Here is a 12545-nt window from a genome sequence, read left to right as displayed (position 1 = left end):
AGGACAATATCTGACATACAGTAATTATAACAGCAGCAAACATTTATTGAGTGTATACCAAGTAACAAGCATTATTCTAAGCCCCTATGCATATTAGCTTTTTAATCATCTGAACAACCAACTCTCTGAGAGTATTACCCCCATTCAACAGATGACAGAGGAAGGTTTTGTAATTTGCTTGAGATTGCACAGCTAGTAAGTGAAGGAGCCGGTAGTTCACACTGTTAACAGCTACGCCCCACCAACCCTACAAAGGAAGTCAGTACCCAGCTTTGTTTCTGTCCTTAAGCCTTCTGAATTCCACCCCTGTCAGACCCACATGGGAAATACCACTCTATTTTATCCTCCATCAAATCCAAGCACACTCCTCGGTCTGTGGTGCTCAGTGATTGCCTTGGGAACTGTAAGTGTCAGAGGGTCAGGGATTACACTGTGTGTACCATTTTACCTGCTCTCTACCCTCTCATCAAAGCCGAGGTTCAGTCCGTCTTGTGGGGTTATCTCATTAGGAGCAGCAGTCTCAGGCCTGGCTGCCTTCCTTGGATTTCCCAGGAAGAAGATGTCTTTAGCCTTGTTACACCCTCGTGCCCTCCTTGTCCCTCCCTTCCATTTGTCAAGCAGGGAATATTTTAAGTGGGGTTAGTCCTGAAGCCAGACTGTGAAGTAGTTAACATTTGCTCCTTTAAGCCACCCATTCTATTAGTCTGTCCTATTTCATTCTTTCATATCTCAATGGGTCAGTTTAATTAAAAGCTTTCAGTTTCTGAAGACATTGGAGATGGATGGGGGGAGGGTAGAAAAGGTCATTTAAGGCAGGGCTTCTTAAACTTTAATGTGCATGTGAATCAATCACCTTGGTAGGGACCTTGTGGAAATGCAATTCTGATACAGGCCATCAGGAGTAGGGCCTGAGGCTCTGCGTTACTGACATGCTCCCAGTGATGTAAGTGCTACTGGTTTTTAGACCACACAATGAGTAGCAAGTATTTAAAACTGAAGGCACCACCCTGAGATGGCAGAGGATTTACGTTTCTGTTTTCCAGGAACATTTAATCCGAGGAAATGAGTTGGTGGAATTTGGTTAATGTAACTGGCTGCAGGAAGAAACTTCTCAATTTCCAGCCCTACCCTAGACTGCTTACCAGTAAAGCCATTCCTGATGGGAGAAAAGAACAGTATAAACTTGTCAAGTTTGGATAGAAACACTGTAAAAATAGCCATTCTCCTCCATCAGTTTAATTTAGTGACTCTTGAGTGATTTGTGTGCATTGTTACTGAGCTTTATGGGAAAGTATCATCTTGCTGCTGCTGCAGGCTGAATTTCTGATGACTGGAGAAGCAGATGATTAAATTTATCCTGGTGCAATAGCTGCGTGTGTATTTTAGTACTTGTTTCTTTGTTCCTTCTCTCATCACCTCCATAAATGGAGAGTTAAGTCAACTTTTATTTCCCTGTCTTGCTTTGAGTCAGCTCACTAGGAGTTTTTATGAGTAATTCTGTTAGAAATGGCTTGATAATCCTAATCCAAATAATGAAACATTGTCCAGAGCTTTACATATGGAAGTGCGGTGTGGCAGAAACCTGCGCAGTGACGGCGGATTCACCCTGTGAGGGCAACGGCTTATGTTCTCTATTCTGTTTTCAGGGAGGAGAACACTGTTACTACCAGGGCCACATCCGAGGAAACCCTGCCTCGTTTGTTGCATTGTCAACATGCCATGGACTTCAGTAAGTGTCCACAGTATTTTTTTTGTACCATCCATTCTTTCAGTCACTTTTTTCTTTATTTGTAACTCACTGTAATCAAAATCCCTACTTTATGCTGAGAAATAATTTGAAATCAGTGATGGATCTGATCTTTTCTGTGGTTTATAAACCAAACATGTTTTAAACTTAGAGCTGCAGAAACCCAGGGCTTTGGAATTACAATATGATACCTGATAGTGGTGTTTGAAGCATTTTTCTAGATCCGTCCAAGTTGAGACCAGAGTGGTTTGGGTAATTTGGGGCTGTTTCTATGGATGTTTACCCTCCGGGTAGCAGTTCTACTTTTATTCCTCCTTGATGTTAGTTTTTATATTTTTTATAGAATAATCGAAATTTTAGCAGATGGAAAGAAACTCATGACTCCTCGTGCAAAGAGAATAGACTGCAAGTGACCTCGAGAGCTCATGTGTTTCAGCTCCTTTTCCAGCTGAAGTCCCACCTAACCCGCTACAAACCGTGGGAGGGTTCTTCTGTTCTCAGAGGTCTCCAAGGATCGAAGTTCATCCTTCCTGGGGGAGGGTGGGGGTCTTGCTTCCTTTCTCATAACCTTCATTATCAAAGAATGTTAGCTGATGTTTAGCATGGGAATACATCTACTTCCTCTATCCTGTCAGTAATGGTGATGCACAGGTGGCCGTCTTGCATTTGTTTTGTAACCCCTTTCAAAGCCACAGTCTTTCCTCAGCATTCTAATGAAGCTAAATCATCTCATTCCTTCTGATTTGTTTTACTTTTTTTTTTTTGACACAGAACAGGCCAATACTTTAATTCAGTTCTGTTAAATTTTTGTTTGGTGAATTTGTAATACTTTCTGTCTATTACCAAGTTAGAGATGTAGCTTTTTCATCTACCTAGCAGTTACTGAGTGTCTGCTGTGTGCTGGCCAGTAGGAATACTTAGGTGGTTAGGACATGATCTCTGCCCCTAGAAGCTCAGTCTGGGGTGGGGTGGGAGGTGGGGAGCTAAATCTAGTTCAGCTTCCAACTATGGAATATGATAGGTATATTTGTTTTCTTTAAGTGACAAAAAATGGAGAGAAATGCAACGAGAGTGGGCACTGATGGGTGAGGTGGTGCTGGAGGGCTGCAAGGAAATGCCCCTGAGGAAGGTGGCATGGGCCCAGAACTGGGTTTGATGGAATCTTCCGAGAGAGGGGTTAGATTGACAGGTCTTAAAGAAATCATGGAAAGAGATCTAGCGGGAAAGGCCAGAAAATGTAGCTGGTCTGCCTAAATTGTACCTGTGGTCAAGCCCTGGCAGCAAGTGTGTGAGAGGAAAGGTGGGAGGGTGAGGATCAGCTAAACAGCCAGAAATAGGAGGCCATGTGCCTGACACACTGGAGGACTTCTCTTGGCTTATTTGCTGTAAAAGACTGTTTTCCCTATTTTATTTTATTTTATTTTTTAAATTTTATTTTTTTTGGTGTTCAAGTACAGTTTTCTGCCTTTTCCCCCCATCCCAGCCCACCCCCCAGCCCTCCCCACCTCCCTCCTGTTTCCACCTGCCCCCCCTTGTCCATGTGTCCTTTATACCTGTTCCTGGAAACCCTTTACCTTTTCTCCCTGAAATTCCCTCTTCTCTCCCCCCTGGTCACTGTCAGCCTGTTCTCAATTTCAGTGTCTTTGGTTATATTTTGCTTGTTTGTTTGTTTTGCTGATTAGGTTCCTGTTAAAGGTGAGATCATATGGTATTTGTCTTTCACTGCCTGGCTTATTTTGCTTAGCATAATGCTTTCTAGTCCCATCCATGCTGTCACAAAGGGGAGGAGCTCCTTCTTTCTTTCTGCTGCATAGAATCCATTGTGTAAATGTACCATAGGTTTTTGATCCATTCATTTACTAATGGGCATCTAGGTTGCTTCCAGCACTTGGCTATTGTAAATTGTGCTGCTATGAACATTGGGGTGCATAGGTTCTTTTGGATTGGTGTTTCAGGGTTTTTAGGGTATAATCCCAGCAGTGGAATTGCTGGGTCAAAAGGCAGATCCATTTGTAGTTTTCTGAGGAAATTCCAGACTGTTTTCCATAGTACTTGTACCAGTCTGCATTCCCACCAACAGTTGCCCTAGGGATCCCTTTTCTCCATATACTCTCCAACACTTGTTCTTTGTTGCTTTGTTTATGATGGCCATTCTGATTGGTCTCCTTATTTTAAATAAATTATTCGAATAGAGAAACACTTTTAACAATTAGGAATCCACACCTAATATCTGAAAGACTTGGTTCATATCCCGGAAAAGAAATGTTGAAGTTGCCTTCAGCGGTCAATTTGTTTTGATTTCCAGGTGAGTACAGCTGTCAGCTAGCACTAGTGTACCGGGCCTGTCGACATCTGTGATGGTGCATGTGTCTAGTAGGAGAGTGATATAAAAATGAGAGTCTTTCCCTTTTCTCCCTTCCTCTTAAAAATCTCAATCCAAAGTCACTTTTTAAGCATCTTGCCTGGTGCTTATTCCAGTTTGCCTCTCAGTTTTTTGAATGGACACAATATTGGGACAATCAGAAAGAAGTTACTGCTGCCTTCTAAGGGCTCTGCTGGAGCTGAGAACCTAAGACCGTTGCTTGCTACTAAGCCTCCGTAGTCCTGTGAAGGAGGATGGAAAAGGAAGTTTAAGGGAATTTTCATGACTAGGTCAGGGGTGGAACTTAGGGTCTACTTCAGTTGTTTTAAATAAGTAAAATTTACTTTTACCTTTAGAAAACTTTTCATTTAAAACTACATCAAAACAACCAGAAAACCCACTGTGTGTCTTGGAACATGGTCAGGATTGTGTAGAATCATGTTTGGGTGTTCTTCCACTTTTATGAGCATGTTGCAAAAACTTACTCTAGTTCCTTTTCATTTTTATTATTGCTTCTTGTCTTAATTTTACATTCTGAACAGAAATTACTGAGAAATATTTTGGGTTGATATTACTGAATGTTAAATAATTTATTTTGTCTTAATCTCAATCATTTAGATATGAGATATGTTATAGCATACATAATTTATCTTTTACCTATTACCAAATACATGCTAAGATTTTCAGTTTTCCTTAATGTATTTAATTCAGTTGAACACAAAGGGAAAATAATCAGATTTATATCTCCTACATAAAAAACCTGAAAGAGAACTTTTTTTCTAAATTCAAAGGACTAATGGTTAATATTTTGGTCTTGGTATATTTGACATGAAGACAAAATCCTGGTAAATATAGGAATTTTAAAGAATGAAATCAAGTGTAATTTTATTGCCCTCTTGTGGCAATTTGTAAGAATGTTTCTTTTCTTTAAAAACACTGTGATAAGCCTTTCAAAATCTTTGTTCAATTGACTTACAATGACTTGGTCCTAGCTGCAGGTTTTTATCAAGCATTTTCCATGTTATTATCTCAATATACTTATTGGAATTTATATAAATATAACAAAAAGGTATCAGTCCTCAAATAAGGCAAACAAAGCACATAGGCCTTTTCATTGTTAAAGAAATTGTGATGGCATGTGTCATATCAGGAACCAGAATCTTACAGAAATAGATGGTGACAGAATCTGCGTTCTTTACACTGTATATCATGATATTGAAACCCAGTAAAAGTAATTGATCTTCACACTGGACATTAACCTAATGCAAGAGGAAATAACACCTAGTACTAGTTAAACAAAACAAACTGCCTGCAACTTAATTAGTGTTACTGTGTGGACTTTGGTGGAGGGAATGGATTTATATAACTTTCTTGATGGGCCCAGCCTGGTCTTAACAGGAGCAGAAAGAATATTACTGCCATGTTTGGTCTACTGTTTTGAAAAGACTTTCCCCACTGATTTCTTAGGCATGTATTGCCAGTAATACAGGGTCCTGCAGAAGTAACACCTGCTTGAAGTGTAGTTGGTAGGGTAATAATATGGGTGTAATAATTTATAGTTTTAATTTGAGCATTTCTCCTAAAATGTCATATGGTGTGCTTGAGTGTGATGTTGTTATGTTACAAAGTTATATGCTTATGTTTTGTAATAAAACATTTTGTAATAAAAAAGGGGGCATTATTTGTCCTGTAGATTACAAACTGCATCTGTTTAGCTTTAAACTCCAAATGCTATGTCATCCAAATTCAGAAAGCTCACTCTTGTTTGAAAACCTTACAGATGTGAGGGTGGCAGTTCTAAGGGTATGTGAACGTTGAGAACATGTGGAAGATGTTAAGGCATGAATGAAAGAATTTGGATAGAGGCAGAGTTGGAGGCCATTATGATGACAGCTCAGGGAAACCAACTGATTTCACTAAGCCATCAGTGAAAGACACATACTGTTCCTTGTTTAACAGCTTGCATGTCTTACAGTCATTTCCACCTAACACTGAAAAATGACGGCAGAAGATTACAGCTTCCCCCCTTCCCGAATGACATGATACATTCCTTTAGTATCATAAGGGGCTTGGTCTCAGTAGAAGGGCCATGTTCCACTGAAAGCAGTGACTATCAGGATCTCTCTGAGTGGGCACTGAGGCCCTCTGTAGCTCAGAATGCTCTCCAGAGGATTTCTCCATTGGCCGATAGTCATCTCCAGCACACGAAGTCCAACCCTGAACTCTGTTCAGTGTCATAAGGAACAATGTGGTATGTTACATTTACACTCTGCCCCCTGCATCTGGCTTCCTTGTGCCAACCCCGTTCTGTCCTTTCTGCAGCTGTTTTCACCTTTTTAAATGGCAACTCCATTTTTCCAGTGGCTCTGGTCAAAACCTGGAGTCCTCACTGACACGACTCTTTTCTCCATGTATCATTTGAAATCATGAACAAATCCCGTTGGCTCTACTTTGGAAAAATAGCCAGAATTTCACCAGTTCTTACTATTTTCATTATTATCGCTGAAGCAACCATCTCCTTTCACCAGGATTAGATGGGGAAAGAAGATGATCACTTAGGTGGTAGCAGTGGAAATACCATTACCATTGGGGGAGTTCTTCTAAAATTTAAGGGAGATTGTGTTCCCCCTCTGCTTAGAACCTTGTGGTGGCTCCTCATCTCTCTGAGTAAAACAGAGGCCCTAGAGCTGACTTGTTACTCTGATCTCATGTTACAGCTCTCCTCCCTCACCCGCTCTGCTCCAGCCCACACGTCCTCAGTGTTTCTGGAACACGCCTAGATTCTCTCACCTTAGGACTCGACTCTGAAATGCTCTCTGCACACACATCATTATGGCTCACCAAATCACTTCTTTCAGTCTTTGCTTAAATGCCACCTTCTTCATGGAGCCGTGCTCTGACCCTCTATGTAAATTAACAGTCCTCTGTCGCTGGTCCCTACGTTCGGTCCTCTGACACCAGTTATTGACCTTTACCAGCTTTATTTTCTTCCCTAGAATTTATTGCCATGTCATATATATTTAGTCGTTGATTGCGTATATTTTCTGTCCTCCCTATAATGTGCATCAGCACAGAGGGCAGAGAAGCAGTCTGTTTTGTTCAGTGCTGTATCCCCAGCACTAGAGCAGTGCACACTGTGTGCTTTCTAAATGTCTGTTCAGTGAACAGTAATGAAGGTGGGTAGCCGACTAGAGATAAGCAGTTCAGGAACCAATCTGCCTGCTCTATTCCTGCCTCTGCTCTCACTGATATATTATAATTTGGGCAAGTTACTTTGTCTCTTTGGGCTTTGGTTTCCTTACTTGTAAAATGAGGATAGTCAGTGTTTCTCCATCATACATTTGTGGGAAAGATTAATTGAGTGTGTTTAGTTCATGGTAAGTTGTTGAAATGTGTTGGCTCTTGTTACTATGACATCTTCCACATGTGTGGCAGGTAGACAGTTCTCAGGATAGCCCCTGACATTGGGCATCAGAATCGTTGGGGGTTTGTTTAAAATGCAGCTTCCTGGGCACCAGCCCAGAAATCTGAGAAAGGCCCTGAAAGTTTTGTATTTTTACTAGCTCTCCAGTTGACTATTTGCATATTAAAGTTTTAAAATCATATGTTGGAGAGAGGAATAATGGCCCACAATTGGAGAATGGTAATTCTGAGCCTGGGGAACAGCCTACATGAGGAGACCCTGCTGCTTTGTGGGGAATTAGAGGGTGGGACCTTTCCCTCTTAGCAGTGTATGTGTATGTAGTGTGAGGTGTGTGTATGTAGTATGTGGTGTTGGTGTTGTGTGGTATCTCGGGGGTTCTGTATATATGTGAGTGATGCATGCTGTGGTCAGTGTGTGTGGTGTATAATATGTGGGTGCATGTGTGTATGTGTGGTGTGTGTCTGGTTTGTGATGTGGTGTGTGTATGTGATTTGTGGTGTGGTGTTGGTGATGGGTGGGACTAGGAAGTGGGTGTTGAGAAGTAAACTGGTACTTTGGCTATTGCTGATTTTAAAATGACTTGGTTCTGAGGTAGGAGTTGATAGCCATGCCTAATTATTTTCTTGTTCTTGGCAGTGGGATGTTCTATGATGGGAACCACACCTATCTCATTGAGCCAGAAGAAAACAACACCTCCCACGTAAGTGCTCCTTCTGTTGGCTGTGGCGAGTGTGAGTGCGATGCTGGGTGCTTTATTCCCTCCTTTTTATCTCTCTGCTGTATTTTATTTAAATATATATATTATTTAAATTAAATACTGAATAAATAAAAACCACGGTTCTTTTTTTCTTTTTAAATCCATCTCTTACTCCTCCTTTAAGTTGAAAATACTTTCCTTCACAGGTGTTCTGAAGCTTCCATTTCTATCTCTACTGTCATGTGCTATAAATCTGTCTTGGTCTGGTCAGGATATCATTACAGAACTCTGGGTGGCTTATACAACAGAAATTTATTTTCTCACAGTTTTGGAGACTGCAAGTCCAAGAATAAGGTGTCAGTAGTATCTTGGTTGAGGGCTCTCTCCTTAGGTTGCAGACAGCTGCCTTCTTGCTGTGTCCTCAGATGGCAGAGAGAAAGAGAGAGCTCTGTTGTTTCTTCCTCTTCTCAGAGCAGCACAAGCCCTGTTGGATTAGGGCCCCATCCTTATAACCTCTTTCAACCCCTATCATTTCTTCACAGGCCCTAGCTGCAAATACAATTACATGGGGAGTTGAGGCTTCAGCATATGAATTTAGAGGGGGGAAATGCAAACATTTTTTTCTGTAAGAGATCAAAACCACAGATTTGTGATTTTCTACCTTTTCCTTTTCTAGATTTGAGATTTTTGTCTATTGCCCTTTGTCTGTAAAGCCCTGTGCTGATGAAGTTTAGAGAAATTTAGGTTTTCTTATTTCCCACAAATTAGCAAAACAATCCAGTTCCATTCCAGCTCTGTATATACAAACATTCTTCTGTATATCGTGCGCATTGGTCAAGTGCTTAGAGACTTAAATAATTTCAAGAAACATTTCCTAACCATAATATTGTCTGGAAAACTATCGGATTTGAATATTATTTTCTGGGTCCCCACTGCCTGCTCTTCTGTCACTTTGCTTGACCCTGTCACTGATAGCTTAATAAAATGGGTTGGTGTCCCTGAACTGTCATCATAATGGCTCTGCCTCTATTCCAAATTCTTTCATTCCTGTCTTAACATTTTCCCCATGGCCTCAACTTTCACATACTCTTATAATTTTAGTAATTGAATGAAGCCTGATGAAGTTATTTGAATGCTCACCAATTTTTTTCTTAGACAAAACATGACTTTTTATCTGTTGGATTTTCACAGAACTTTGTGTAACACTCGAATTTCGTGGTAAGGTTCATTTGGGCCTCTGCCGTACCAGTCAGCATGCTCCCAGTAGGAGGAAAAGTGTTTGCTCTGCAGTCTGCACCTGGCAGAGCTCTCGGACTCTGAAAGCAGGGCAGGGAGTCCGTGGAAGGGAACCAGTCATAAAAAACATTAACCCATTTTCCCAGATGTCTTACTTCTCCTTGGGGGAATAGGCCCATTCATTTATTTTCCATTACCGTAGGCTCTGGCTTCTCTGTTTGTGAAGGCATTCGCTTCTAATAGGATGCTGCTCTGGTCCTGGGAGAATACAGGCGTGAGTGGGAGCTTTTGTGCAATGGCTCATTGCCCCTTTAAACCCAGGAGAATGTGTAGCCAAGTTATGATTCTTTTAAGAGTTCCAGCTTCCCCAGCTATGACTGCCTGAGCCTGGAGGTAGTCGGAAGTACATGCTTAATCTCTGTTGTTTATGCTATTTCAGGCGGATTTCCGTTTTCATTCGGTTTACAAATCCAGACTCTTTGAATTTCCTTTGGATGATCTTCCAGCTGGTATGATATTCTTGTATTAACTAAAAAAAAAAGACAACTTAAATAATTCATTTTGATGCTTCAGAGCTAATCTATAGGTGGAATATCATTAGCACACAACTGCTTGTGACAGTCTCAGGGAGAAAGTTGAGTGTCATCAAGAGGGAAAATAAAATGCAGACTAACCACATGCTTACAGTGGATGAGTTTGGAAAGATAGAACTTGAGTACATTGAAGGAATGCTTTTTAAAATCATAGATTCAAATAAGGTACCATAGGAGAAACAACATTAGGGCAAAAATTGGTCTGTGCAGATAATATGTATAAAAATTCACTCTTGGTGAAATACTGAGTTGTAAAAATAAGGATGAACTCTTAATTAATCATTTTCCCATTTGCCGTTATCCTCATCTCTTTATGCCCCCGAATTTCAAGGAAGAACTATTACAGATTAGCATTTTTATTTTATGTGCTATTTGTGAAATCAGTCTTTCCTTCTCAGGTAAGTTTGTAGGTCCATGTATTTATACATACTGATTTGAAAGGTGCACCCAAATCTTCACAGGACAATAGGGCAGAGTCCTTATACTTTGGTCTCATGTGGTAGAGCAGTGACTATGCGGAGCACTAGCTCAGCTGGGCTCACGTGTGTTCTCCGCTGAAAACAGGCACACTCCCAACACCGGGCGTGGAGCTGCTTCATCCCCTGCTTAGCGAGCCCTGATCATGGCCGTAGCATATTCTAAATTTTAAACTCACTTTAGTTTTTTCAACAGCTCTGTGAGATAGAATTATTGTTTTCATTTTATAAATGAAGCTCAGCTGCCTTGTCTCCTCCATGGTCCCACAGCTAGGAAGAGATGGGAGGTTTGGAAGAAGGTGCAAAGAGAATGCTCTCTGGGAGAGAGGCACAGAAGAAATGGAAAAATTACTAGACTGAAAGCAAATCCTAAACTACTGCTTAGGAAAACGACCTAAAAGTTTACATTATCTTCTCATCAGAAAATGAAATGTGTTTTCTAATGTCCCTTCCTCTCTGAAGTGAATCTGTAACTCCTTGACCTTCTGTAGTTTCCCTGTAAGGAAATAAAACCCTCCCCTACTCTCCTGCTGCCAAGGGGATAGAAGGTCCTATTTTATAGAATTTGCTATTTTGAAAAGTCTGCAAATGAGCATTGAATGCTCTTCTTCACACAGACAGAGATACCTTAGACTGTTCCTTCAGTATCTTATGTAACTTTTACAATCCCTATTATGGAAAGAAAGTAATTCATGACTAGCGGTCAGAAAATAAAGTCTTAATCTAATATATATTATTGGAAGTAATCAACATGAATTAACATTCAAAGTAATAAGTACAGTTCCCTCTAAGGACTTTACTGCAGGCTTGCCATGATACAGTCTTATAATTTGAAAAAAATCTCTGTTTAGGGCTTCCTTTCAACAGAAATTTTGGAAGTAACTTGGCAATTCTGCAGTTATTAAAAATGAGTTTTGAACATGTTCTTTGAAAACTCACATCTGTCTCAATTAGTTTCTGGTTTTCTTTTCTCATTAGAAGTTAGCACTGTTGCCTGGTCAGGGAGCTCTGTTTGTCAGACGGTCAATCCCATGTGCTGAGGTTCCTTTAAAAAAAAAGTTGGCACTGTCAATTTCAAGAGTGTTATTTGTCTTTCAGAACGCTTAGATTTACCATGATAAGTTAGAAATAAATGAGAAATAAATGTCAGAACTCCAATTTTTGTAAAATAAGCTCAGAAGTAAGCTTATTTATTCTGATTTTAATACACTTCCAGTGGGTTACAGATTATCAGCACCTTTGTTGCTCTATGCATTATGTATCTCCCAAAGATATAATATGACCAGGTGTTCTCTGCACTTGTTTGATACTAGAACCTTTTGTTTTACTTAACACATCCCTTAGGACCATTGTCTTTTTTTATTGGTAGTTACAGTTGGCATCAATGTTAGTTTCAGTTGTACAGCAAAGTAGTTAGACATTTATATCACTTATGAAGTGCTCCACCAATAAGTTTAGCACCCACCTGGCACCATACACAGTTATTACAGTATTATTGACTATATTCCCTATACTGTACTTTATATCTCCGTAACTATTTTGTAACTACCAATCTGTACTTCTTAATACCTTCACCACTTTCACCCAGTCTCTCAGCCCCCTTCCTGTCTGGCAACCATCAGTTTTTTCTTTGAAATGCAAAGAAAACTTATCCATTAGGAGAAGGCACCAAATATACATCTGATAAGGGGTTAATATCCGAAATTTATAAAGAACTCATACAACGTAACACCAAAAAAAACATACCAAACAATCCAATTAAAAAATGAGCAGAGGACCTGAATAGACAGTTCTCTGAAGAGAATATACAGATGGCTGGTAGTCATATGAAAAGATGCTGGATGTCACTAATCATCAGAGAGATGAAACTTAAAACTACAATGAGATACCACCTCACACCTGTGAGAGGGGCCATTGTCAATAAATCAACAAACAGCTAGTGTTGGCCAGCATGTGGAGAAAAGGGAACCCTTGTGCACTGTGGATGGGCTTGCAGATTGGTGCACCTGA

The 12545-nt window shown here is 40.3% G+C and overlaps 1 protein-coding gene across 12 annotated transcripts in view; it reads left to right on the top strand.

The window, feature by feature from the left end:
* Window positions 1-12545, top strand: part of ADAM22 (ADAM metallopeptidase domain 22) — a 225747-nt gene that overhangs the window by 140433 nt on the left and 72769 nt on the right. For all 12 annotated transcript variants that reach the window (XR_004899626.1, XM_028525789.2, XM_028525787.2 and 9 more), the window contains 3 exons: window positions 1647-1729; window positions 8170-8233; window positions 9906-9975. Coding sequence is in view for 11 of the 12 variants with exons in the window: in XM_028525789.2 (XP_028381590.1) it covers window positions 1647-1729; window positions 8170-8233; window positions 9906-9975 (217 nt within the window). In the remaining variant the exon portion in view is untranslated. The remainder of the gene's footprint in view (window positions 1-1646; window positions 1730-8169; window positions 8234-9905; window positions 9976-12545) is intronic.

The sequence above is a fragment of the Phyllostomus discolor genome, chromosome 10 (assembly GCF_004126475.2).
Source record: "Phyllostomus discolor isolate MPI-MPIP mPhyDis1 chromosome 10, mPhyDis1.pri.v3, whole genome shotgun sequence".
In the NCBI taxonomy this organism is placed as follows: Eukaryota; Metazoa; Chordata; class Mammalia; order Chiroptera; family Phyllostomidae; genus Phyllostomus; species Phyllostomus discolor.
Note: the sequence above shows the minus strand (reverse complement) of the source record. Positions and strands in the feature narration are given on the sequence as shown.